Below are 27,876 nucleotides of genomic sequence, written 5' to 3'. Positions count from 1 at the left end.
AACAATCTACTCAGAATTATACCCAAGCAATCACGAAGTAAACTATCTCAAACAAATACATGTTCTCTGGAATGATGCAACCTTTTTCTTCCGAAGAAAGAATTTAAGATCATGTAATTAGACATTGTTTATGTACGTCAGGCACCTCATATTAGCACAAAAAGTCCACAAAAAAATTCAAATAGATCAATCACAAATCACTGAGAATGAGTGATTAATCAAATAATAAATCAAACCCTTCGCATGTTGTTAAGTATGATTTATTTATGTACCTCAGAATCCTCGTGTCTTTAATCACTCTTCATCCAGGATGAAGACAAAGACAATTACTTTAAAACCAACCACGAGAACAAAGCAAAATGACGTTTCAGGAGAAGAAAAGAGCAAAGATCACCGAAGATGAGTCAATCAGAGGGCTATCGCGAGGAAAACGTGACGTGCTGTCACATGGAGGGTGATGCGAGCGACCACCTCTCGGCAGCAGCTGTTCCTCGATAGTAAAGCTGTTCGAGGAGGAAGGAGAGGTCGAGTGGCCGACTTCTTCCTCCTCTCGAATACGACACGCTTATCCGCCATCCGGTTTTCTCGGTCACGGCTGTGCGAAGGGGGAACACGCAGGACGAACCACGCTCGTTCCTACATTATCCCCACGTGAGAGCCGCCAGGCATCGGGTCGATTCTTCTTCTTCTTCGGCGTCTCCTTCCACCTGATGAAGACGAGGACCATACGCACTCAGCGGCGGCTCAAAGAACAACTCGGTGCGCCTCCGCGATCGCTGAATTTTTCATCCTCGCTCCTCGTGGCCCTGTCCACTGACTTCGCGCGGGAACATCTCGCCAAAAATTCAACTCGAGACATTTACCGAGAGGTACCACTTCATCCATTGAGCATAATCGGAGGTTGTATTTGCAAGAACGGACTGAAATATATGTAATAAATCGAAAAGTTCTCCTTTTGGAGGAGTTGAGGCGTCTTTAAGCATCGATGATTAGTGGCTCGTGATTTGGTTGCTCGGTTTGGAACTGTTTGAGGAAGGGACTGAGAACTTCTTTGGGAGGCTGATTGAGAAAGGGAGAAGGGTTGAGGAGGTTGATGGTGACAGTGAGTGTTCAGTGCATTGGGAAGAAGTGAGAAGAGGTTGATGATAAATCGTACGGAGGAGCAATTATGGCGCGAGGATTACTTCTGATTTCTGTGGTGAGAATTTACCTGTGTTTAATCTTTGATTTATTAATATTGACACATTCACGTCCGCTGATGTGAATTCATGTCACTTTAAATTCTATTCTTCGTTATGAAAAAATTATGAAAATCTTTTTGCTTTTATACATTACATATTTAAAATATTGATATTCCAAAACATATTTTGTGTTTTTATCTTCCCCCCTAGCGATGTAAATTTGCGATTCCCAGGTTCAGAATTTTTTATTATTTTCGTTATTACTCGGTATTAGAAACATACAATATCTGCCTGTCGCGAATGTGTTAAGAATAAATAATCGTGCTCTGAAGATGTAGATTAACCCTTGCATAATTACGCTCTGCAACTGAAAGCACAATGAAATTAGTCTCTGTAAATAGTTTTGAAGAATCTCTTCCTAGTCTAATATCCTGTATCTAATAATAGGGAAAGTAAAGTAAAATGTATACACTTAAGTAGTCAAAGATGACTCACTCTTAAAATGTCTACGATTCTGGAAAATCAACAATAAATCGTATAGAATCGACTTTCACCGATTTTTCGCAGAATTGGACGAAACGTCATCAATAATTACAAGTTACTTTCATGAATATGACCTGAACGATGATCGCTCATAAACTACTTGCGATTTGATTACAGGCATTACCAAAATCGATCGATTAAACACAAATTGCAATCCTTTATGACAGAATTCTGCTTTGCTGGGTGATTTAAAGAGTCATCTTTAGAAGTATGTGTCTTGGAAACAGAATGTCATGTCAGGTTCAAATTTAACATGACGATTTATTTGATATTTATGTCTTGTCTTCTCTTAAAAAAAAAACAACTTTTCAAATCTGCGCTCATCGTCACACAATTTTAATAACGTCTACGATCCTAACTTTCGAGAATAAACAACTAATAAAACTGTCGATTCTATCATCCAATCAAACCAGAATCCCGCCTCAAATTCTAGAACGTGTCTTACAGTCCAAAAATGGTCAATATAAACTTTCTTTGAAAGCGTCCGAGACAGGGATCCGTGGTAAACTATATTTTTCACAGAAGTTGCTGTTCGTCGAAATTTATTTGACAGCCGCGAGTATCACTGTGGCATTTACGTTTGCGCATAAAATAAAAAATCGAATCGGGTTTATAATGAAAACATTGCCCAGCTGAGATTCGTTGAAGAAATGTTTGAACCGTTCCGGTGTTTTCGTTGTGAAAAGGTGACTGACTGCTCACCTGACCACATCTGTTGCCTCTCCTGAGGTAAAGTGGAACAACCTTTGCGTGGCCTTGATCCGGTAACCTGTCGGAACCAGGAAAAGTAAATAGCTTCCTCTTAATCGCTGCAGAATTCCGACTGCGCCGTCGTGCAGCAAATGAAACATTTGATAAAAACGCGAATAAAACGTTGCTATTAAAATTCTCGACGATTCCACTCTCTGATTTCTAAAAATAAACTTATTTCTTCTATATATAGATTCTTGACTATGTGGCAATATTGAACTCAAGTAAAATACGAAAAACATATTGAAATGAGATTCGAAATAATCTATTCTTACAAGCATAATATTAAAGTCTTCTTTCTGTTAATTTTTGAGATCTAGAATATGCGACCGTGTAATAATATTGAATCAAGTCAAGTACGAAACAAACATTTAAATGAGATTTACAATAGTCTATTCTTACAAATATAATTTTTAAAGTGAGTAATCAATTTAGAAAAATTAATATACAGTTTCTGAAGCAAATGAAATAAATTACCAAGCAGTAATTCAAGAAAAATAAATTCAAGGAAAATAATTATCACAGACAGTGACAGCTACAAATCGACTTAAAAATATTTTGAGACAGTTAGGCTACCTCCAGAAAACTTCCACGTGCTATTATTACTTGAAACGTAATAGAACCTCATTAAAACCTCATTTTCAGCTTCACTGGCAGTTTCCTTTGACGCGCCGACACAGTCGAAAATCCCGCGCGACAATCATTTATCTCCGCAGCACGATCAGCACCGGTGAAAGTTTTCGATGATAATCTAACATCGACGAAAGTTTATGATGAAAGTTGGAAGAAAATTAAGCGCCCTGTTAATCGTGTCGCCGGAATAAGAAAAGTGCCGATCACGAAGAAAATCTCGTGAATGCGCCTGGGGGATCCGTGGGACGCTGGAAAGCTTTCTATCGCCGTCCTGAATGAAACTTTCCTTTCAAAATTCACGATTCAGTACCAAGTGCGTGCGAAACGGTAGTTTTGACGTTCGAAAGTTCATTTTTAATTCTACATTAATAGAATGCAAAGTCGTGATTAATGTCTCTTAAATTAAATTCTTCGCATTGACTTATAAATATTTCACGAATTCATCGAGCTAACGTTATACTTAAAAATAGCTGAATATTTATCATAGGTTTCGCAAACACGCATACATTTAAAATCATTTGGAAATAAGATAATACTCGTGGAAATTGTATGAGAAGTCTGAAGAGAATGAAACGGAAGTCAACAGTCCATCTCGAGCAAGAAAAACGAAGCTGTTACACCCGTTTGACATAAATAGTCATAACAGCAGGCGCTGGTTACAAAATATCCTGAAAATTGTGCGCTATTAGCTAAGAACTGATGAGGAGTCGCGATACAAAAGAAAAGGATCACTCAGTGAAATCGTAGCTCTTCCTTCTGGCAGGCATCATGGTTACTGGGTCGGCGTTGATTGCAAACAAAAGAGGATATGTTGGAATTTCCACTTTTACGGTTATTTCGCGTGGCATAATGCCCCTTCGTGCCAGTTAGCACATTGCCCACTTCATGACAGTTAGCACCTCGTTCTCGCGCCTAGGTTCTCCATCGTGTTTGGACTCGCGCCAAAAATAATACATGTCTGGCGGAAAGGTTCATCGAGATCAGAATGGAGAGCGCTGAGCGCTGCAGAGCGAGGAACGAATCGAAACTTTGTGTGAGAGCAAATGATATGACTCGGCTCGATTCGATTCGTCAGGATAAGAGGCGATGCGAATGATAACATTAGTGAAAACCATGCCACGTTGATACATCAACGTTACCAGCCACTTCTCCAGCGGCAGTAGAGTTCAGATCAGATATCTGCCGGACAGGATGCCCTAGGGCGCTTCTTCGAGTACGCGAGACCACCTGGGAGAGATACGATTTTAGCCAACGTGACAAGACGAATTTGTCAAAAACCAGTCTTCGACTCGGCAGGACTTGCCAGGTGTTTGCGACTCAGACCTTGGGTAAGCTCGGAAGGATTGTTATGGGTTCGTTAGACTCGTTTGGGTTAGGTAGGATGCAATCAAGTTGGAGTAACCTAAACCTGATAGTCCTAATTCGACAGGACAGCGAATTTGGCCAATGCTTGAGCCAGGTGTCTTGAATGATTGGAAATACTATCTAGCCAAATTTAGATAAACCTAATGGGGATACGCTGTATCTGGTTCCTTCGAGTCTGGCTTGATTTCATTAGGTTGTCCAGAAAGTTCGTGCCAATTTCTAAGAAACATTCAAAAGCACGTTTGAATTTTAATATATATTTATTGAATTACATAGGGGCCATTTTGTTCCACAACCTTTCCAACGTTTAAGGGATGGTATGGACGGTATTTGTTTTCAATCACTTCGATATATTCAGACCTATACCATCTACAAAAAATCGGTATGAACTTTCCGGACAACCCAATACTTTGTGTTGCTGGCGTTTTACTTTGTCTAGGTCTAGGTAGTAACACGTCTGTGAAGTTCTGTCTAAGCTAATTTTGACGTATTCTTTCATGGTTAAACTACATACAGTCAGTCCTATAAATTGTCGTAACATCTAGGTCTATTAAAGAAATTTGTCAAAATTAAACGATGGGTTTAATCTTTCCAAACAAGCTTTTTATCGCGAGTGTAGAAATGTGTAAAGTCTATTTGTGTACGTATGCTTGATGAAGCATTTATTTAAAAATATTAAACCTATCATTTAATTTAGACTAAGTTCTTCAATAAAGGTAGAGGGTATGAGTAGTTATTGGACTGGCTGTATAAACTACAAGCGTCATATAATATAATTCTGATTTCTCACTCATTGTCAAGTGGCAATAAAAAAAATTGCTGGAACGGGCCGCGGCAGTATTGTCGGAAATTCATATTTTAGAAAGTTACCCTTGTCACGAGTGCCCATATCAGCGTGAAAGTTATACAACCGCTCATTCAAATTCAAAGAGAGAAACTAGGCAACCGTGATAAATGAAAATCTCCATCGAAGCGTTGCACTGTCGCCAATTAATTGACGTTTCGTTTCAACGCGCGCACGGATCGTGTACGGTGCTATTAACACCTGTGTTCTCCTGACGTTTCACTTAGTCTATTTCGATCTCATCAAAAGTAATATGTAGAATTAAGTTAAAAGGCAATGAGGTGTACCATTAAGAGGATAAGGATTCAATACTGAATATGGTAAATTATATCTCATATCGAGTTCCATTTGCCTCGAAATAAATGCTTTATAATAAATTGCATCAACTTATACGTATACTTTCATCCACCGAAACTTCAGATCGTATTCACGAGCGTAAACACACGTTTTGTTCTAAATAATTCGACACGTTCAGAGCAACATAACTTTCACCCAACGTGTGTTTATCGCGAATCTTAGGCAAGCCCGTTTTTATCATTTCTTTTCCCGAAGCTCCATTGGAAAATCGCGTAATTTCACCCAACGTGCACAGAATCATAGTTGAAGTACAGATTACACAGGTGGTACTTCCGCTGAAGCGTTTCTTTACGGCCGACATACTAATTTCAGTGATTTCTATCTTGGGAGCTAGAAGAATAGTCTGCATAGCAGACAAAAGATTAATTCTCGTTTTGGTTTTCTAAGCCAGGAACATTACTAACAAATTAATACCGGAAGGGATTACTTTGATCTATCTTTGGTAATACGTCAGTTGGAAATTTGGCATTGTTAAGTCTCTTATGGTGCAATATTAAAGTCGAGTAAAATAAAGGAACACAAATTTTCTTCGAAAAAAGTTCAGAAAATTTATATGAGATTTAAATCAGTCGACTGTTACAGATACCAGTTTTTAAGATAGAAAATGCTTCCAAGCACTGAAAATGTCAAATTTTTAACTGTGAAAATTTCAAACATATCAAAATTCACATAGCTGCGCGTGAGTTCGCGCTTTACAAGTGGCACTTCCGCTGAAACGTTTCTCCGCAGTCGACACACTGCTTCCAGCGATTTCTTCCGCGATAGCTGGTCCACTAACTTAGCAAACAAGGGGCTCGCGTAATGCTACTTGGCGATTAATTCCCGCATAAGAGCGGAGTCGTGCCATTGTCTCTTGAAATGAATTCTATCGTAACGTTCAAAGCTTGTTCGTCACTATTACACGAGGAAATGAGCGTGTTTCGAACGAATGATCCTGCGAGAGCGATAAGACGGAGTGCGTTGCACTCGTACACTGTGAAGAATTCGCGCGAACGATAAATAAAAAGGAAGAGGCAATACCAGTTTTGGGACAGGATGATTCTTTATCAGGGATCTTCTTTCTTTATTCCCTGGCTCTCGTGAGGGTCGTAAATTATGTATGTAACGGAAAAGAATTAATTGCGCGTCCCACCATGTGAAAGAATCGCAGAAATCCGGCACGTTGTATTAATAGTGTTATGATAGAGTCATAGTCGCTGGCTGTACCGTAATTTTGAAACGGCGTATGATTAATGATGATAGTGATCAATTTAATGGCGACTCATTAGACTAGTTACTGCCTTTTTTGGAATACTAATGACGGTATCTTCGTAATTCTTACTTGCTTGCTTCGAGTAATTACAAAACAGCCAGTGTAAAAAGTATTCGTACAGTAATTAATTACAACAAAAATGTCATCATTTTTTAACAAAATTTTAGCAAATAAAAAATACATACACATTCTTAGATGTTTTCAGAAGAATTTTCATTTAAAAAAAAATGCGATATCAATGATTATCGTGAAAATATTAACAAATACGTAGAAAGTGACGAAACATGTACAGTTCGTGGGAAACTTGGAGTTGTAGACCCTTTAAAATTAATGGATTGTAAAATAAGCTGAGAACGATTTTATCTTATGATTTATGTCCAAATATGTACATGCCTAGACAGGTGAGACGAAACGTAAATAAATTGCTTGTCCGAGGTTCCCTATTAATCCTCACTGTATCAATTAAAATTCTGTTATGCTCTTAAATAAAGTGTATCTTTAACTAACATTTTAAAACTGACAGCATTACATACCAAACAGTCATTCAACGAAACATGACACTCAGATGCTTCTTGTTGTTTAATAATTCTCTAAAAATTCTGTTTCACCGAACCGAGCGGATCCTGAAGTTGAAACATTGAAAGCAAGCAACAATTCTCGCAGTGAAAATCATTAATCATTCGCGATTATTTGACAAGCGATGGTTACGAATGGAACGCGTACATTATAATAAGTCGACCGTCGCGAGTGTGACGAACGGCGTCGCCCCGGCATAATGTTATTGTCAGTGATAATAATAAGTTTATGCGAACGCACACAAATGATCTCGTGGTCGTTTCACTCTCTAGACAGTCGTGCTACTATCCTCGATTAATGTCGGCGCTGAGGAGGATCTCAAAGACGACGGGGACTTTAACGACCGTAAAGAACACAACGAGACGACCGTCACGTCCATCAAGATCAACGACGAAGAGCCAGGGAATAGGACGACGATGATTTCGGTGAGCGAAAGAGGTTTCTATTTGCTTAAATAATATTTAACCGCGGTTAATTATAAGTAGAGATATTAACGTTGTGATGGTGGTAATTAAAATTCAGTGTAGAAATTAGAAGAGATGAAAGTCCAGACGCTTGTTTCAATTTTCAGTTAGTTTTAATCGTGTATGAGTCTGTTTCATTGAGATTTTAAGATTGTATTATTTTTCTTATGAAGAAGCTGTGGAAAATCTTTTTTAGAAAAATGTTCGGTAATAAAATTATGTGTGGTGTACAATATTCTTTTGGTTCAAAAAGACTCCATCCACGTTTGGAAAAGGGAATCGACAGAATGCCACCAGAGGACTCGCGTTACCAACCAGTGCGGATATCTCGAAGGTTATACCTGATGATGCTACAGGCGACGAGGAGACACCTGAGGAACTGCCAGAGGTAAAGAGCATTTCTATCGAATTTTGTTTCATCATTCACTGTGTCAGTGAACACAAACGACAGTGTGTACATTCAGATCGCAGAGATTCGACGCTTTAGAGCCAATATTAGTAAACATTTGTCTTCCACTGGAGAAAACCTCTAGAAAGTCTTAAAAACTTCTCCGTTCAGTGAATCATCCTTAAGGTTCCTTTCGAGGTCCACATGAATACATATATTTCCGTCTAATAAATATTCCCCTCGCGTCATTTCTATCAACAATCTTGAAACTCGTCTCCAAAAGTACGCGTCACGTCAACTAATCACGCAACCATCTTATCTTTCTTCACTTAGCTTTCTCGTTCGCGAGATCTGTCCATTCGACACGCCGAAACCGCGTCGACCTTTTTATCGCGTTAGTTACGACGTCGTAACACAGTCGATTCAGTTTCGTCACGTGATTCCCAGATCAACGTACGATTAATTTATCCAGAGATACCCATCTTGCACCGACTGGTTATCTCTCCAGATCTAGGAATTTTTCGAAAGGACACTATCGGTCTCGTACCAGACACTTCCACGCGACTACAATCAATGAATTTAATTACGATACTCGTAGAAATTCCCGGACGTAATTCGATGGACGTACGCGGACCTTTTCTCGATGGACACGGGGAGACTTTCCATTCCGGGCATTAATTAGCGTACCTGGTCGAAACGTATGCTGACGGTGTCATGCGGACACATTGTTGCCTGTGATTAAGATTTCTCGGTGGATAACAACGGTTAAAATTGAAATTCAGGTGTAATTAATACAAGGAGAGATAAAATTCTGTGAGAGGATGGGTGTCCGTTGGTTACGAAATCGAGAATTCAGTCTGTGCAACTGAATGTTTGAAAAGTCGTAAAAGCTACTTGGAGTATGTTTATACTATTTTTATTGCGGCAGTTTTATTCTCAGGGTGGATAACTTTATTATTGTTGCAAAACGGACATGTGGAGATGAGTGGAAATTGTAATATTTAATTATATTGTGCTTGTAGTGTCGGAGACACTTTCACAGAAACACTTATTATTAATTTAATTTATTTTTTTATCATAGGCTCAAGAACTGAAGATTGTCAGGCTGGGTCTGAGGAAACGACCCACGTACCGCCCTCCACCAAGAAGACCAGCATCTACTATTCGGAGGAACGTTTATGCAGGTTCGTTTATGATTTTTCAAAAAGTGGAGTTAATCGATTTGTTTAGTGAGAGGTTTATTTAATAATTGATGATCACGTGCAGGATTTACTCAATTCTGTTTTTTAAAAGCTGTCACAGGTCGAAGAAAATATGTGTTACACATTAGAGTATTAAACATACATTACTGACTCAGTGAAGATATATTAACGCTTTAAATCAATATCACTGTACAATCCTAATAAATGAAATTACACAGATCTGGCAAGACCATCACTGATCAGACCGCCAAGGCGACCCACGGAAGTGAAGAAGGATCCCACGGAAAAGGACTGCACTTTCTTCACAAAGACAGTTTGTCTCGAAGCGACTGATTATCCGCAGTGAGTTCCATCGCGCTTTTCTCTTCATTTCCCCGGAATGCGACAATTGCGCAACTAATTCATACGCCAGCGTACATCTTAATAAACTTTCTCGAATACGGAGACAAGGCTTAGCTCCAATTAAATCGTCGTTTCACAACAGTAACGACATAATTCGCGTGCTCATTAAAATGGAAGAAAGTACTTTTCCTGTAATTCTATACATTCGTGGCTCCCATTGCGCAATTGCCTGGACTCCCGTGTTCTCATCGCCATTTTTTAAATCGAGCATTCATGGGACCCATAGACAAAAGAGGAAGTTCCGATAGCAACGGCGAAAGCACTAACTTTCGTTTTCTTTTCTTCTTCGGTAATTTGATTCTGTGAAATCTGTGAAATATGCAGTAGATTAGGCTGGAGTTCGAGAGGCGCTTTTAATGAAGCGAAATTAACTTAAATGATGATCGTAACGATGCCTAATTATTTTTTTCTGCGTTCCGTCGATCGATTTCATTAAGTGAAACTTGTTCAGCGAGGCGATCGCCAGGAGCTTGAGGGGAAACAAGGAGATGGTCGCAGCCTTGTTGACGGATTACAAGTCGCAGGATTTTGATGAGTCTGGTGAAAGCCTGCCGGTATCCTTGCCCCTTGAAAGTAAATTTCAGAACAAGTATTCTGGACGATATGAGAATCGGTTCGAGAGCAATGAAATTAGAAGGTGAGATTCGTTTTTTAGTTATTAGAAGGAGCAAAAAGTTACGTCCTTTTATAATATAAAATCAAAGAAATATTGTAGAATGTATGATTACAGATGTAGCTTCCATCTAACGGTATATAAAATTAATAAGAAAAAATAGTCAAAAAATAATATTACAATTTTTATGCGACTAGTGGTGTTAATCGATTTGTGTAGTGAACCGCTCAATTCATACTATTCCAATCAATAATGCCAGCGTACCCCTGTTGAACGTTCACCTGCTGGACTGCAGTGTACTGCAAACTGCCTGCTTGCAGGGTCAGAAAGTCCAATGAACAGTGTTTAATAAATTTTGTGTCCAACTGTAATTTTAATAGATCTTGAACACGGCCACTTTAAGTTTCATTGTTTCATTCATTGATTATTTAAATTATTCCAGGAGATCCGACACAAATTCGCCATACGAAAATGCCGAAGAAGGCTTCACCTGTCCTTCAGTCATCAAATACGCACGTCCCCAGTTGGCCAGAGCCGCTTCTGGCATTTGGAAATATATAATAAATACTGGAGAACATACACAGACTTTGAGAATGGAAAAGTGTTCGTAAGTAGAGCATGATTACAATTACTTTCTTCATCTTTACTAATTTAGGTGAGAAAGGAAGACTATATATAGACTATAATTTTCTTTACAATAATTCTACTTCATATTCCATTGAAATATTTAGCTTTCACTCCATAAAAACTTATTTCTATTTTCAAAACAATTCGTTCCTATCTTCTTCATTGATTCAATAAAAGCGGATGTTCGATTCAGTTAACACTTTCCCCAACAACTTACCTGAAACATTTCAACCAACTTTGTCGTAAAAAATAAGACTGACCGCTTCGTTTCAAACGATTGAACAAAATACGTACTTTGTTCAGAATTCAATAAGGTAAAAAAATAAACCACTGCGTCTAAACGTTGCGCTTCACCGTCTTCGCAGTGGTAATGCAAAACTGAAAGCTCATAAAAAAGATCCTTCGAACATTTCCTTATGGAGAATGTCATGGCGATAATAAAGTATTGGTCTGTAAATTTCAGAAAACCACAATCGAGCTGCTCCTTCATATCGGAGAACTATCGATCGTCGTGCGTGCAAGTGTACAATTACCACAGACTGTTGACCTGGGACAGTAAGTTGGGTCTCCACATGGACATTTTTAAGGTGCCATCCTGCTGCAGCTGCCACGTGCACGGTTATTCCGAGATCTTTCCACCTCATCATACGGATCCACCCCCGAAGAAGAAGGAATCGTTTCCAGGATCCGATTTCGCCACGACGAACGATGAAAAGGATGATTTCGAGGAAGTCACGAAGCTGAATTATTTGAACAAATTCTCATCTAGCTTTGACTCCACTCTTGGTACGCAAATAAGAAATATATAATTTATATAGATTTAGTTTCACAAAAATTTCTTAAATCTTAATATTTGTTACTTTCTCAACCAGAAGGTCAGTGCAACCATTCTAGTTAAGTTCTTCTTCATTTGTTCATCTGTACTTATACTTTAAAATTCTAGAAGCTGTGTTAACAAAAATTTTGTTTCGTTGACTTAGTAGGCTCAAGCAACAAGAAACCCACTGTAGATGTCACCCCAAGTCGACCAACATTTACCCTTCCTGTCAGAACGAGGTCGAAGAAGCCTTCGTCTTCCAATTCGAGGCCTTTCGACAAGTTGCCTCAACAACACGCGCCAAACACGAGAGCACCAGGCTACACTGGACCACTGCTGAAGGGTTCCAGGCCAGGTAGACCTAGCAGACCACCGTATAGACGAGAATCTTCGTCGCACGTTGAGGAACAGACTGAACCTGCGACTAACAGCTCCATTGGAAACAGGTAATTGAAAATTTGACGACTGGAGGACCAGCTTTTGATTAGATTTAAATTATCACGAATAAATATGTGCAGATACAGTCAACCATATGATCTGGACATGGACGCCTCGTCTCGGTTACAAAATGGCGGTTTTTACGACGAATATCAGGAGCCACAGAGGCGAATCAATTACAATTATCACCCTATAATCGACTTTTTTAGACCTGAAGCGTCGATGCTGCATTCAGCTGAGACACAGTCAGCGTCGTCTCAAGACGATCCCAACGCATGGAAACCGGTGATATCGTCTTAGGCGACGCTTGACTTTCTTTAGAGTACCTGATCCTTTCTATCTTTTGTATAAAATCGTAATTATTCGCAACGATAGTAGATTTATATTTTATACTCATTCTTAAATTTAAGTACTCATCCATATTCATCGAAAGTATCCTTTGCAATGGTACTTTTCATCATCATATTAGAGAATGCTGTGAAACTTTTTTGACAATTTTTATGACTGCAGAGCTTTGGATTATTTAAATTTTACATGTTTTGATCAATTAATTAGACATAGCTCTTCAAATAGAGCGTTTCATTTTGTAAAACTTCCTTGGATTTTCCTTTGTGTTGAGCTCATTGAATTCGAATAATTTCTTTTAGGATATCAAGGAAGGAACTGGAAAATTGATTTAGAATCTTGAAAATTGTATTTTGCTTCAACAGAAATTAGAAATTGCTCGCATCATCGTCACCGCGATTTAATGGAATGGCGACTTAAGGATTGAACATGTTTTTTTGTTCGATATTTCATAGAGAAACGATTACACGTTTTTGTTATACATAGCGGAACTAGATTGAACAGAGTATACTAATACAACGCTCAGTATAACGGTAGTGAATGTCTAACGCCTGTAGAAATATAATGACTACGTTGGGCAGGTGCAATCGCGAGCTGATTCTAGTTATGTAATTTTTGCGCGAATTTTATTCTATTATATTTATTATTCGTTATTTTTATTAATTTATGAATTATCGTGGATAAATTGTACGCTCGTGTCCTGCGAATCATCATTAAATATATGACGTAGCAACGACCTCACTGTACTTATTTAATTTTATACGACCTGAAATAACTAAAATTATGGTATAACCAAAATTAGTCTATGAACTATATTTAATATTTTTTTAAATTCTATATAGTAAATATTGTGACTAATTGGTATCGCATTGACAGAAAAATATTGAATATTGGCTGACTAAAGTAGAATGTAAGAAATTGAGTCCAAGATATTTCTTAATAACTTGAACATTCTACATTTCCTAATATTTCGTTTAATAGTTCGATGTCAATCACTCGTGACTCCAGACTTGTTATACTACTGTCTGACAATTTCAACAGAGAATTGTGTATTATGTTGCTTTCAAACTATTGCGTCATTTACATGCAGAATGTTTCAGATTGAGTCCAATGTAATACATTAATACATGAATTTTTTTCGAGGCAAATATTTTTTAATTTTTTTTCTCAGTGAATGTTTCGAGTATAGTTTCACCAGTAATAATTGTGATCAGAAGTTCCAGTCAGCCTTCAATAAGGACTTGCGAAGCCCTGTCCACATTCCCCATACTCATACCACATTCCACTCAACCTGCGACTCGTCTCTCTTTCTCTTTATAGTAGGTATTGAGTCCTGGGATACCAGGGACTGCAATCCTCTGTTTCGTTTTTATCCAGTCGTCCAAAATCACTCGTACCTTGCCTCAAGTCTCCAAGGTTGTTCGCATCATCTCTTATAAGTTCGATATCACTCATGTCGAGTCCCAAAGTTTATTATTTTTCAAGTATCTCACGTTTACGAATTATCAAAGGTAAAGTACCTAATTTCTACTCAATTTCAATTGCTTCAAATTAAAAATAAGCAACATTTCAATGATTAGATGATTCCATTTAAAATTTATCTCTTTGTGATCGTAAGAGAAAAAAAAATAATTTAGGTCTGAAAGAGTTAACAAACATGCTTATCCTGAATATCCTATCCTTCGATTTTGAGAATCTTGAATATATCAAATAAAAAATTATGGTAATTTAACTTTGAGCCAGGCAGCAGATTGCGGCAGCGTTTAGGTCGAAACCTCGATCACGGTGGTGGACGTTGCGCCAGTGTAAACGAACGTTTACTGGTTATCCACAGTCAAGAGCACAGAGCGTTTTGCTTAGCTCAGTCGTCTGTGAATCGTTTGTTTCGCTTGCTAAGTTTCTGGCGAGGCGATTGCACTGGGTCTTTCCGCGTCGAGCCGCGAAGCGTGTCGCCCGAGCCACAGTTTTCTCCGCTTCGCTGGCCCAGGATGAAACTTTACTGAACTTCGGAATTCTAGAAACGGAGTCGTTGGAATCGAGTCCCCGACTTCTTTCGTTGGGTCGTGAATCAGCGAGGACCCGGACAAAAGAACAATTAAAGGTGACCAGAGGATATTGCGAAAACACTTTTTGCAGTTCGAAAATAGAACAATATTCTAGAAGTCCAAAAGAATTGGGTCTATTTTATAATGGAAGTCGTTACTCGGTTGCAGCTTTCCCTCGGTGCTTTGCACAGGGACATTGAATTAAATATACGATAACGTGGATTGATGTATGAAAAGGAAATCATAATACTGTGGGTAACAGCATTGTTACGTTCAGCACTCCTAAATTATAGTCATTAGATTCGGATTGGCGCGAGGTAACTGCAATTTCCAGCGCAAAGAAACCAGCCACCGAGTGAGTGCGGTTTATCAAGCAATCTGTAACAGAACACACTTTCCGCTAGTCCGCCATTATCGGGAATTGATTTCCCGGGTAGTTTGAAAATAAATGTCTAAGATATTTGCTTCTTTAACGTTGCCACCTCTTTTTATTGTCATGACTATGAAAATTCCCAAACAAATAGAATATGTGAAAAAACTGGCGTTATTTGAATAATTAATTTAAAATGTTGTAATTTATTAGGAAATAGACTATCAAAAAGTACATCGATACTGCGGTTCGTTTAGACATAATAAAATCATGAGTGGAAAAGACCAGTCCTTTGATTCTACGTTTGACGATTTCAACGCGTGGTGACGAACTCCCCTTCGTTGAATCTCGAACTGTTCGTAGCGATACTGGTTCATAAATAGGTTTCTAAGCTGTGAACTGTTACACTTTGAACTAGTAGTATGATACTTTATTTCTACGACTTTCTGTAATAAAACTGTCGTCGAGTGTAAAGGGTTAAAATTCTGTTTATTTTATCCTTATATATCAACAAAGAACATTTCATGAAAAATTAATTATCCTACATGTTCCAAAGATGTCTCACCATTGAAAGTACACGATAGAAAAGTGAAACAGATTCCTCGCGAAGAGTAACACCGATCGAAGAAAGACGAGCGAGCAGTATGAACTTTCTGATACAGGATCGCGGCTATTCGAGACAAATTACCGAATCGAAGCAGAAAGTAGCGCAGAAAAAAACGAGTTGGAGCAATTAACGTTGTGCGTGGACTAGGGAGCAGGTTGATCGAGAATTTCTTTATTCCCTTTCCAGTGAAACGATCCGCCGAAGGATTCAATCGAGAGTGACAGAATCGTTCAGCGCTTAGGCTTGCACGCTCCGTGAACAACGGTTCGGACTCTACCCCTGCCCCTCGGTTCGCTGGAAAATATAAATTAGGCCACCACGACTGTGCCGCGAGCAGTTCGATGGAGGATCTCGTTCGAAAATGATTAGAAACCGCCAGTTGTCACGTATCAGTCGAAAAAACAGGCGACAGTTTCTCCGCGTCGAATATCCGAATCATTACCATCCGTAATTCGATTAACGAAACCGTGAGCTTCCTTGAAATTCTCTGAACAGTGCCGGGAGAAGACTCTTACCCACGTGCCGAGTGAAATCGTTATTACCGTAGATTCCGCAAAATGATTTGGCTTCGATAGATCAAAGCTATAATTAATCCGCTCCTATCAGACACCAAGTGCAATGGCAAGATACGTCTGACGCAATGAGTCAAGTATCACTAATTCGTCGCTTGTGTTTCATTTTTCTGGTGTCATTCCTCGAAACTCACGCGGAGTCGGTAGCAGATGCTCTGTACCCTATAAAAACACTAACAAACAGCATCCCAGGTGACGTAAACAACTCCAGTGATCCTTTAAAGGAGTTGTCAACAGAATCAGTGACCGCTGTGCAAGAGGAGGACCAAGACCCAGTCGAATCTTCGGAGACCATCGTCTACAATAGGTTCGAGGATCCCCAGAACGATGACGAAGAGGACTCAGCTTCTGACGAAGACCCTGAAGGGCCAGAGGATCACGTGATACCACATTCGGAGCACGAGGAACCTAAGGACGTCCCAACGAAACCGAAGTACACTGCTCCAGGGGAATGGGCCAAGCCATCGAAGGTCAGGGACGTCTCGTCGGAAGACGTGCCCACGAGATTGTACGCTCAGGTCAGGAGAACGCACACCGTGAGACGTCTGCCGCGGTGGAAGGCGATACAGGACGCGGAGACAGAGGAAGAGAAGGAAAACGCGGCCAGATTGAGGGAAGTGGTGAGGAACTCGAAGGTGAACACCGTCTACACCGAAGAAGGCTACGAGGACTCCGCTTACGATCATGCTGGTCACGTCAGGGACGCTGACTACCACGAGGGCTACGCTAGGAAGCTCCACGAGCAGATAGACGCCAAGAAGAAGACCGACGATGGGGAGGATGATCGTGATGAAGAAAATTCAGCACCTAGCAAGCTCAAGAAGATCGATCCTGAAGAGTTCAAGGAGTTCGATGATAATTATAGAGATAGGACCACGACAGACTATAGCAGTGATTATCCTAAAGTGGTCGCTGAAAATGGAATACAGAGGCTGCAGGAGGATTTGGAAAGGGACGTCGAAGAGATAGAGAAAGGGGTTGAGATCAATAAATTGGAGAAAGCTGAGGAGTCCAGTGATCAGGAGAGCCTGACAGTGTCTCCAGGTGATGATGAATATGGTCGAAAGATTGAGAAGAAAGATAGGAAAAGCAAACAACGAACAAAATTGAAGTTAGAAAGTCAGGATGACTCTGAAGAATCGCTGGATGATGTCTATATGCAAAAGTATTCGACTACAGACGCTCCAGGTAACGAGGATTGGGTGTCAACCGAACGCGGAGCATATGAAACGACAACTACAGTGCCCAATTTTGGAGAAATTTCAAGTGGACCTTCAGAATCATATAGATACGACGTTGACGGGAGTTCTGGCACCGAAGGAATTGATTTTCAACCAGTTGTTGGCGGTCAAGTAACTCCCAGCTACAGTCAAGTCTTCTGGAATTACTTCAAGGCGAGGCAGAATCAGTTTACCACGATGGAATCTCCGTCCATTTTGGAATCCACCACCTCGAGTCCAAGTCTCCTGCAAGTTCCATCTTTCGAGAACAGTCCTTATACTTTCTACGGAGATCAGGTAACAACTCAATTTCCAATCGTGGAATCGGCGACATTAAGTCTACAGGAATTCGTTCCTGTTCAAACAATGGACCCTAGGTATCTAATAAATAATAAACAGTCGGATAATCAATTGACAGGGCTAGAAGGAACGAGTCTGAACGAATTATGGCAACCAGTCAATACTCACGCAACACCCACAACTGATAACGCTTTGCTTCCTGAAGCTTACAATACTAAACACTTCAATAATAATCACATAGTATCACTGACAGACTCTAAAAGAAACCTAGACAGCAAGGAAGAATTCGACAAGAATTTCGGCAACTCCTTTTTCAATCCACCCTTAAACTCATTCGCAAACCGTAAACCACGCTATAAGGTCACTGTTAGGCACAAACCAAGCAAACCTGAGGAACCTCCCACCCCAGATGAAGGATCATCAACGTCTAGTTCTCGAAACGAAGCATCATCAGAGAACACCAGGTTGAAGGACAACTACATGAAGGTCCTCATGCACCTGAAGAACGAAAACAGTGGCAGAAACCACTATTCTAATTCCTTTCAAAAGAACAACCTCTTTCCATCCAAGAACGAAGATCTGACCTACCTAACAATAATGCGTCCTCCACTGCCACAAAAAGAAGCAAGCTACTACAACTTCGACCTTCGTGTACCCATGGAGAACGAATTCCCTGGATTCGAGAGCCCCAGTCGTGGATATCCGAAGCTCAGAGCGATCCCTATTCGTCAGAGTCCGCCTCGCAACGTTCAGTTCAACCGCAAAAGGAACTCGATGCCAGCTGGCTTACTTCCACCGGTGCCATTCCTCGGCAGGGACTATACAACGTTCAAAGAAGCGAGCGGTCACGTAACCCGTGGCGGAAGCCCGTCGAAGCTGAGCAGAGCTTTCGAGTCGATTAGCAGAATCCGCGCAAAAAGGAGAGAAAGAAGATCCACAGGGTGGGAAAGCGACGTTGTGAAAGGCGTCGATCCGTTGGCAAACAACGGCACGTCTAATCAGGGTGAAATAGAACGAGCAGCGAAAAATGCCATGATCGAGGAAAGAAATCCGCGACGGAAAGTGACACGCGGCCTGGAAGTGGGGCCTGTTCCAGACACGTCCAGCGCTATGGCAAAACAGCCTATCGAGAAGAAATCGAGGTCCCACGCGATCGATCGAGGAGGAGGGTCGCGTAGATCACTGCTCGCGGGGAGAGTCGCCGAAGAAAGAGAAAGCGGCGGTGTTCCCTCTGATTTCAGCAAGAATGGAAGCGAGGATGAAAGCAGTCGAGGTGGCTTAGAGGACGACGATGGAGAGACGCAGAGGGAAATTGTTGAGGAAAGGGTGAGACAGGAGAGGATGGATCACGAAGAGATTCTAAACGAGGCACCTAGAATCGCCAACGACTATTTTGACAGAAAAATTAACGCTCGATTTAATAACGATGAGAACAAAGCTGCAAATAGTGAAATTGTTGAAGACTCAGAGAAACAGAAAAAGGAGAGGCACGAAGAGCTCCTCAACGAGGCTCCAAAAATCGCCAACGACGTCGTGAATGAAGAGATCAACGCTCGTTTCAATGACACTGAAAACAAATCTGCAGAATTTGAAGAGAATGAAAAGGATGTCGAAGTGGAGGTCCCAGACTTCGACTACGTAGAAGAGTTAACCGAGGAAGATAATTCTGAGAACAAAACTACTACCGATATCCCTGAAGTCAGCATAGACTCGAACAAGTACCCTTTCTACGAGAGCCTGCCAATTCCCTCCGCCTTGAAATACGCGATGGACCCCCGAAGAGTGCCTAAGAAGACTTATGGTAAGATGGAGTTCTACAGTTCAAGGGATGCTTACAAGCATTGCGACGAAGTGGAACCGAGCTTAAGGGTGTTGCCTAAGGAAGAGGCTCCAGTTCCAGACGGAGACTTGAAGGAGAATCTACCACGACTGACAGGATTGGGAGACAAGCTGGACTGCTACAAGGCGAAGTATTTCGATGAGGATCCCTTCGACAATCCGTTGTTCTTAGAGAAAGAAGTGGAGGATCCAATGAGAGGTTTAGACGTCGACACCAAGCAATTCGCCTCCAGAATCATGATGTTCCCGAAAGAAGACGATGCCTACATGGTGCAGAAGTCTTCCAAATCGCCAGAAAACCATCGTCAGCCGAGGAAACCTAGTTCCACTTCTAAAAGAGTCCAGAAAATGCGACGTATTCGTTACAAAACCTACCCCAAAGCCAGGATAGTCACAAGACCTCGCGTCTACAGAATAAAGGGTTCGCAAGTAAGGTATGTGAAAGCTCGAAGACCACAAAAGCCTGTCAGAAGACCTGTTTCGTCTGCCAGCGAAGTATCTTCGTTTTATATGCCTTATCAGAATCAGGTGTACGAGGACGTTATGGGGACCATCAAGAACTTGGCGAACTCTTATCAAGTCGAAGAATTCACCACGGTTCCAACGTCTGACGAAGACACGGTTACTGAGAGCGATGTGGCGAAGAAGAATGCGTCTGAAAATTCAGCCAGCATTGCCAAGAAGGAGAAGGATGAAGTGATAACAATTACTGATCGGCCAAGTAACGTACACGTAAATATCGGAGGACTGAAACCACCGAAAGTGTTCAACAGGTATCGAATGCCTTATAATAGGAACAGAATTCCTCAGAGAAATAGAACGAGAAAGCAGAATGTACAGAAGCCTTCGATTATGCGACCTGTTCGACGCCAGAAGATTCGTATTTATAAACGAGACGTGAATGCTGAGGAGAATGATGACAGTGTCAATGGAACCAAAGCAGTTTCGAGTATTAGAGGAAAGAAAAATACAAATTTGGAAGAAAAATCTAATTTAAACAAAGAAGATTCGAATACTAGAAGATCTAGACATCCTAAAACTCTTTCAGTTGACACTTCAAGTTCTGATGCAGATCAGAAGAAAGAGAAGTCTCAGAGAGTGATTTACACTATCAACGACAGGATCAGACATTCGAAACCGAAGGAAGAGTTGACGAGGGTTGGGAAATTCGTGGACGAACCAAAGGTGGAGGAAAATTCGAGACGGAATGAGCCCAGGTATAACTACATCAGGAGAAGAAGACCTCTAATTACGACTGAGACACCTCAATTAAATTCAACCGATAACACCGGCTGGACAGAGCCAACTTCTATCATATCAGACACCACAAGTATCATCGATGCAGATCGGGAGCTTCTAAAGGAAAATCGAGAAATCCACTTCTATATCAACGACACTGACAGCAGGAAAATAAATTCAATCGAAGACCTCGATGGTCACTCAGACCAACAAACTTCAAACGCGACAGAAAATAGTTACGCCGTTCATGAAAATGTAAATGAAGATGCAGCGACCACGGAGAAACCATCAAAATTTCCTAGCTTGAAGTCCTTCATGGAAGTTGATCCTCCGGAGTTCTCCTCAGAGGAGTTGAAGAAGTCACTTTTCCCTCACGAGAACGATTCCAATGCCAATTTCGCCGACGCGAGCTCCAAACAGAGCAACGAGAAAGAAGACAGCTCCAAAATGTCCCATCATTCGTACTTCTCCGACGAGGAGTCTGCGGAGAAGCAGGAGACGAAGGTAAAAGATCATCCCGACGCCGAGTCTTTGGAAGAGACTTCTTCAAAGGAGGACGAGTCGATGGAAGACAGGACGTTCTTCCATTACCCTTCTTCCAGGCCTTCGTCGCCAGCAGACAATTACGAGGACCCAAAGTACGCCGACCTTGGCCCACGCGTAAACAAACCAGCGTTTTTCCATCCTCCGTTTAGGTTCTCCAGCTTTTCTAAAATGAGAACGAGCTCTGAAGAGGATTCCCAGATGGCAGAGGAAACCGGCGAGGAAAAGGAGCACGTCTTTCCATGGTACAGGGGCAAGAAGGACGAGAACAGAGAGAAGCGTAATCCGTATTACGGTAAGTCGATAGGCGAGTACGAGTATCCTTGGGAGAGAAGGGAACGCCTGGCGCGGGAAGAGAGCAGGAAACGAGAGAGCAAGCGCAAGTGGCTGAGCTTCGAAGACGAAGACGACGACACCTTCCCGAAGAAGCGTCGAAGAAATACTTATCCTCGAGGAAGGTATCGTTTCTGGACTCGTAAGGAAGAAGATGCTTCTGAAGAAGACGCGCCTGACAATGTGGAACTCAGCAGCGAGCATAGACCAGTAAAGTATAGCAGCAGGTATAATTCTAAGAACTTCACACTGCCTGCTGGAGTGACGTCGACGAGTGCGAGGTCTACGGAGGTGGAGGAGATCAGTAGATCCATTAAGAAGATTCTTGAAAGTGACTCTGAAAAGAAAGCATCGAAGAAAAGCAACAGTTCTGGAGAGGAGAAGAGACCTGGTAAACGTCTTGGGATTTCTAGGGGAATGATCAACCCTGAAGCTGTCACTTTGGCGCCGACGAGGAGGGGTGAAAAGAAGGATTTTGTGAAAGTAACTGGGATAGTTAATTTGTTGAAGGATGAAGGAAAAAAGGCACGCGGATATTCAAATCCATCGATAAAGAATGCTTTGGAAAACGTTGTGTTACATTTGGCTAAAGAAAGTCCTTCGAATGCGATGAATTCAACGAAGGAGTCAAATTCGACAGGGCAGGCGAAGAAAAGAAGACGTAGACCCCTGAAGAACGTCGTTTCCCTCGTGCAGAGTACAACGAAATCTGCAATTGAGGCGAATCGAAGCCGTCGTAGGCAGAAATGGACGACGCCTGGAACTGTCACGCCCACTTCTTCGAGTACAACTTCAGCGCCAAGAGTCGTCAAGAGGAAGCCTCAGAAATCTGTGAAAGATTTAGATCAAAGGAAGAATATTGTCCCCGAGGAAAATAAATTTAGTAACAGTGATGGAAAGGTAATAGAAGCTTCGACTGTTAGAAGTAGGGTATTTGAGAATTCTGAAGTAAAAGAAAATGGAAGGAAGAGACAAGTGGATGAAGAGTTGGCAAAGTCTGCCAAGAACAGGACTGATCGGGAGTTACAAGAGACTAGTTTCGAGGAAATAGGAAATTTGAAGAACACTACCGACCAAGGAGTAAATGGAACGAATGAAAATTCAGAAAGTAAATCTGATAAATTTGAAGATGAGTCTGAAGAGGCAAGGAAAGCTGAAACCTCCAGAAAGTTGGAGGAAACGTTATCTTCTGTGACGAATGATGATAAGAGGTTTGATTTGAAAGACGACAGGATAGATTCTTTGAGCGATTTGGTCACGCCTGATGACGATACGAATGATGGTGATCGTTATGACGATAGAAATGGAAATATCCTGAAGGAAGAAGGTTTTTTACCGGAGAACACTGTTCAGCTGTCAGAGCAAGGATCAAGGGAAATCATTTCCACTGTTTCCTGGATATCGGAGAACTATGATTTTTAAGGCATGTTGCTTTTCATTATTTTGTGAAAAATATTCAAATTAAATATTGAAGTATATTATTCGAGTAATGTATCATTATTACTTTCCATTGGATGATAATATTGATTGATTTCAGGTGGCTTCTGAAGTTACCAATTTCAGAACAACTTGGTTGCCTGAGAACGCTTTGAGCTTCGATGAGGTCTCAAATTGAAGTAAACTAAAGCAAGAAAAAACTAACGAAGTGGAGTATGAAAATTCATTTGTCATAGGATCAAGAAAGTAAAAAAGGGGAGAATAACGAACAAGATGACAAAAAGTTAAAAGAAAGTTCATTAAAGAACCAAAACAAAGGCTTTATTATTACGTGGATCATCGTTCATAATTTGTATTGATTAAATTATCTTTACCAATTCTGTAATAATTACAGAATATGCTGAAGTCTACACGGTAAAATCCATCGAAGTGGGAGAAACTGATTATTTATAATACAACTGAAATATTTAATTCACTTACCCATTTCTCTAGCTTTTTATTACAATTATAATGTTATATACTTGTTAACTGTAACTTGAATTATTGTACATAAATTATGATACTATAAAATAAATGTATCGCGAAAGAGAACACTCTTAGAGTTCTGAAAAGGAAATCATGAATTTTTCGACATTGCTTATTTAATATCTAACTATGCACAGATCATTGATATAATTATACTGATAACGTAACAATGTTCCCTGCTAGACAACCTTGGACTAATTTCAAAGGCTAGCGTGTCACCATTTTTCCGTGGGACATTATAAGCAGCTTGTCGATCATTTTTCTATTCATTGTTGTCCGCGATACCTGGTAAATGGTTCATGGATAATTCTCGCGTGGAAAATGGTGTACATGAAAATAACGACGTATTATGTCCGCTGAGGATAATGACTCATGCTATCAGGGTGCTGTTATGCAAAGTACTTCGCATTTAGAATCCATTATATTCTATGTAATGACTTCATTTAACTAACCGTACTTACGGTTTTCATGGTCTGAATATCGTTACGGCTGAGCAATTTTGTGGTCAAAGTAATTAATTAATTAACGATGAATCTAAGCCATTAAAGGTTGCACGAATAATTAAATGCTTGGGGATTAAGTGCAATATTTTTTTCTGGTTGAGCTCTTTGAAATAATCATGAAACTGATACCAATTACCATGACTGTCACAAGAAGGGTAACGTAAATACAAGCAGGAAATTGTTGATGATATTTTCATCATAAGTAACTGTCTCTAATATTTTAAGTGGTATTCGATCTATCTTCATTATTCTATCTTTCTAACTCAAGTGCAACGTAACTGTTTGGTCGAGGAATCTAAACAGTATTTCGCCATGAAAATTCCTATACGCTTACCGAATCTGATCGCAGGAAAAATGGATTTTCTTCGACAGAAATACGCAGAAAAGTGAATTTACTTTACGCACTGGCGTTCAGCGTGGACGATGTGAGAGGTAAGTGTTCCCGCCAAGGTTAAGGTAGACGATATCCTCCATTTACATACACACAGCATTCTAATAAAATCCTGCATCGTTGAATATAACATTTGGTACTGAAAGGGAATAGTTGCCTTTGATTGGCCAGATCAGAGGCCGAGCCCCGTATATAATTCGATCTTTGGATTAATGCTTTAGTTTCCTTCTGGCCTCGCGTCGCGACAACTAAAGGGTCACTATGCTTTCTACGAAGGTACGTCAACGCTATAGTGCACGACTAAAAAAAATAATGGCATTGAGAATAATTCTGCTCTCGTGACTATGTAAATAGAGATGGTTAAAGTGTGGTATCTAAAAGCTGAGTTAAAATTTGTTTACATGAAGTGCATAAAGATAGTGGAAACGAAGGAACAAAATAACTGCAACCATTTTCTTTTTTCTTCAACTTATGTAAATTGCTAAAAATTAATATATCACACAGATGGAATTTATTATTTTATATAAATTGAGGTTTAAATACTTTCACTGTTACTTATTCGGAACATGTAGTACTATTTCGTCAAGTTCTAGAATGACCTGCATAGATTAAGCTGATTACATAATACTGTTGCATAAAATTCACTATGTGTAGTATTAACATGTTTAATATTAACGAAAGTACAAAGAAAAAGATGTCAATGTTATTTCCAATAGCATATGTACTCTGAGTGATATTTTAACAAAAAGATCATTGTTCCTCACGTGACAGACGCCATGGTCTTGAACAGGCTTAACCATAATTAAATTAGGAGAGAAATAGTCGAGCACGAGTCTGATTCAAGTCACATGACTTGTGAGAGGTGATTGTGTGCTCGAAGGTCAATGTATGTTACTGTGCTGATAATATTCACATTCAATGAACTTTCCCTAAATACAGTTTTTCAGTAAATGAATTTTTCTAGTTATTCGACCACTGTCAACAAGGCTTCGTGGTGACGAAAATCGTCGAAATAATATCCTCGTTAGCGATTGGCAAACGGTAATAGTATTCTGCGTGTACAATTCGATCTCTGGCTTTATACTCGACTTACTTTACTGTTCTGTGATTCACAGACCAGAAATCCGGATATACACCTTTCCAAAGCATCAAATAATCGTCTATCATTACTTAAATGTAGCTTCTAATTTTAGGTAAATTTAATATCTAATTTTATTTGAATAAAATTTATTCTTTGCTTAATTTGAATGCAATTTATTTTCAATTTTATTTCATCATATAGATTGAAATTAAAGTACTCGAGTATTTAAGGACGAACGGTGTTTGTACAAAACATTTGAAAAAATATTTTCAGAGAAAGTGAAACAGTTTCACGTGTAACTGTTAATAATTCACGCGTCGACATTTCTAAATTTGTATGGGAGACTAGAGTTGCGAGACGAAGCAACGACTACATTGCAAGTAATAGTATGCTTTCTATCTGCGATTGTCATTCGCTACAGTTATCTAAGTTTGACACGGTATAATTGAGAAAGATGAATGGTTGAGTGCACTGATAACATTAACAGTACAAAACCTACCACTCAAATGTAGGAAGGCATTGCAAATAAATTAATTGCAATTAATTAACTCCTTTGATAAGATCGTGATTTATATTTGATCTGTAAGGAAAATAAAAATAATAATATATTAATAGTTTATGGTTTGCAGGCTATTTTATTGATGATTCTGGTCGGATTGGTGAGTTTATCGACAGTAACGTCGGACAGTGCAGGGATCGTGGAGATGGTGAATGGATTGGCGTATGGTAAGTCAGTTTCTCCACTTTCCAACAGCAACGCATGGTTTATCTAATCTATTAGCACAGAGACCTTCATCTGTGCTCGAGATCAAGAGCCCTCTTACTATTTTTCTCTCACGTCCAGTGTTATCGACTCAGAACGAGATTGTAACGCTGTCAGCGCTTAGAATTGAAACTAAATGTTACCTATCATCGAATGATCACAATTCGGATCTATCTAGATCCAGAAAGTTCACTGGATCCCTACCTGACTTGCTACATTCGAGGTGCAGAATACCTTTGTAATAGAAATATTAATTTTTGCAAGATTGATGATTCAGTTGATGCAATATTAATTATCATAAAATAAATGATTTATAAAATACTTTGTCTGTTGTATTCATTTTATTTATTATATCATTTAGAATTGATGGCACCGAGGATGAATTTATTGAAAGAAATAAAATTTATAATTTTATATTTTATTACACTAATGCATAATAATAATTTAATTTTAGTACAGCTGTATATGTGGAAGTACATTAACTCTATGTGCATATAATTGATATTATTTTTCATTCGATAGCATGACTACAGAGGACGACACCATCTTACAAGACCATTTCTTTCGTATTCCTTTCACTTTTCCGCATAGAATGTTTGAACTCGAGACTGCAGAAGGAATTCTGCTATTTTAGATTTTAGAAGAATCGATAATTATAGATCTTGACGTTACTGTACTTTAAAATTATGTTAAACATTAGTGGAAAGATATTTTCATCTCTTTTGTTGACTATTGTTCTCTGATTGCAGGTGGCATCCCATACGGAAGCGTAACTGGCATGGTCGCGAAGTATCCAGGATTTATGAGACCGCAAATCAATAAACTTCAAGCTCGACAATTTAATGGATTCAATTCTGTTCGACCAAATTTCAGAACCAGTCGATTGACTGCAGTACAGCCACAATCTGTGCAAATTTACAATTATCATCGCATAGAATACTGATCACGATTAGTTGCAAAATGTTAAAAATAAACAGTGTGAAAAATCCATCAAAGTAACGTCTTTGAAATTTCCTTACACTCGATTCAATTTTGGTAATATTAGGAAACACAGAACTTACATACATTATTAAATATGTTTAAACTGATATTGTACATCATTTTCTAATTACCATATGTTATCAATTTGGATAATTAGAAGGATGGAAAGAGAAAGAGAAATGCTTACTTTGATTCATGGTTAATTAATATTATTGAATTACAATTATTGGAATGTACTTTTGAAAGATCCCGAACTTTGTTATTACAATGCACTGTTGAAAGATTCCAACCATGTCGAAAGCAACGTTAAATTAAACGTGAAGGCATTGC

At 39.7% G+C, this 27,876-nt stretch overlaps 2 protein-coding genes across 2 annotated transcripts; both read left to right on the top strand.

Moving 5' to 3' along the window:
* The first annotated feature begins 926 nt into the window (after positions 1-926).
* On the top strand, positions 927-13,522 carry LOC128889088 (neurotrophin 1). Its single transcript, XM_054146413.1, has 10 exons — positions 927-1,198; positions 7,774-7,926; positions 8,219-8,353; positions 9,435-9,537; positions 9,774-9,897; positions 10,409-10,594; positions 11,013-11,177; positions 11,661-11,983; positions 12,181-12,460; positions 12,533-13,522. Exons 1-10 carry the CDS (start codon positions 1,169-1,171, stop codon positions 12,750-12,752), a joined length of 1,719 nt encoding a protein of 572 aa, XP_054002388.1. The 5' UTR covers positions 927-1,168; the 3' UTR covers positions 12,753-13,522.
* An 11,454-nt stretch (positions 13,523-24,976) lies between these two features.
* On the top strand, positions 24,977-27,534 carry LOC128888351 (uncharacterized). Its single transcript, XM_054145102.1, has 4 exons — positions 24,977-24,997; positions 25,686-25,762; positions 26,432-26,528; positions 27,315-27,534. Exons 3-4 carry the CDS (start codon positions 26,444-26,446, stop codon positions 27,506-27,508), a joined length of 279 nt encoding a protein of 92 aa, XP_054001077.1. The 5' UTR covers positions 24,977-24,997; positions 25,686-25,762; positions 26,432-26,443; the 3' UTR covers positions 27,509-27,534.
* The last annotated feature ends 342 nt before the right edge of the window (positions 27,535-27,876 follow it).

Source organism: Hylaeus anthracinus, unplaced genomic scaffold, assembly GCF_026225885.1.
Source record: "Hylaeus anthracinus isolate JK02 unplaced genomic scaffold, UHH_iyHylAnth1.0_haploid 11994, whole genome shotgun sequence".
In the NCBI taxonomy this organism is placed as follows: Eukaryota; Metazoa; Arthropoda; class Insecta; order Hymenoptera; family Colletidae; genus Hylaeus; species Hylaeus anthracinus.
The sequence above is the reverse complement of the archived record's forward strand: the minus strand, read 5'-3'. Positions and strand labels throughout refer to the sequence as shown.

Bases quoted from the DNA above. Each gene is read 5' to 3' on its own strand.
- LOC128889088 (XM_054146413.1), top strand. From the start codon at position 1,169: ATGGCGCGAGGATTACTTCTGATTTCTGTG. The intron at 10,595-11,012 runs GTGAGATTCGTT...AAATTATTCCAG, and splicing joins GAGAGCAATGAAATTAGAAG to GAGATCCGACACAAATTCGC. The intron at 11,178-11,660 runs GTAAGTAGAGCA...TGTAAATTTCAG, and splicing joins TTGAGAATGGAAAAGTGTTC to AAAACCACAATCGAGCTGCT.
- LOC128888351 (XM_054145102.1), top strand. From the start codon at position 26,444: ATGATTCTGGTCGGATTGGTGAGTTTATCGACAGTAACGTCGGACAGT. The intron at 26,529-27,314 runs GTAAGTCAGTTT...CTCTGATTGCAG, and splicing joins GGTGAATGGATTGGCGTATG to GTGGCATCCCATACGGAAGC.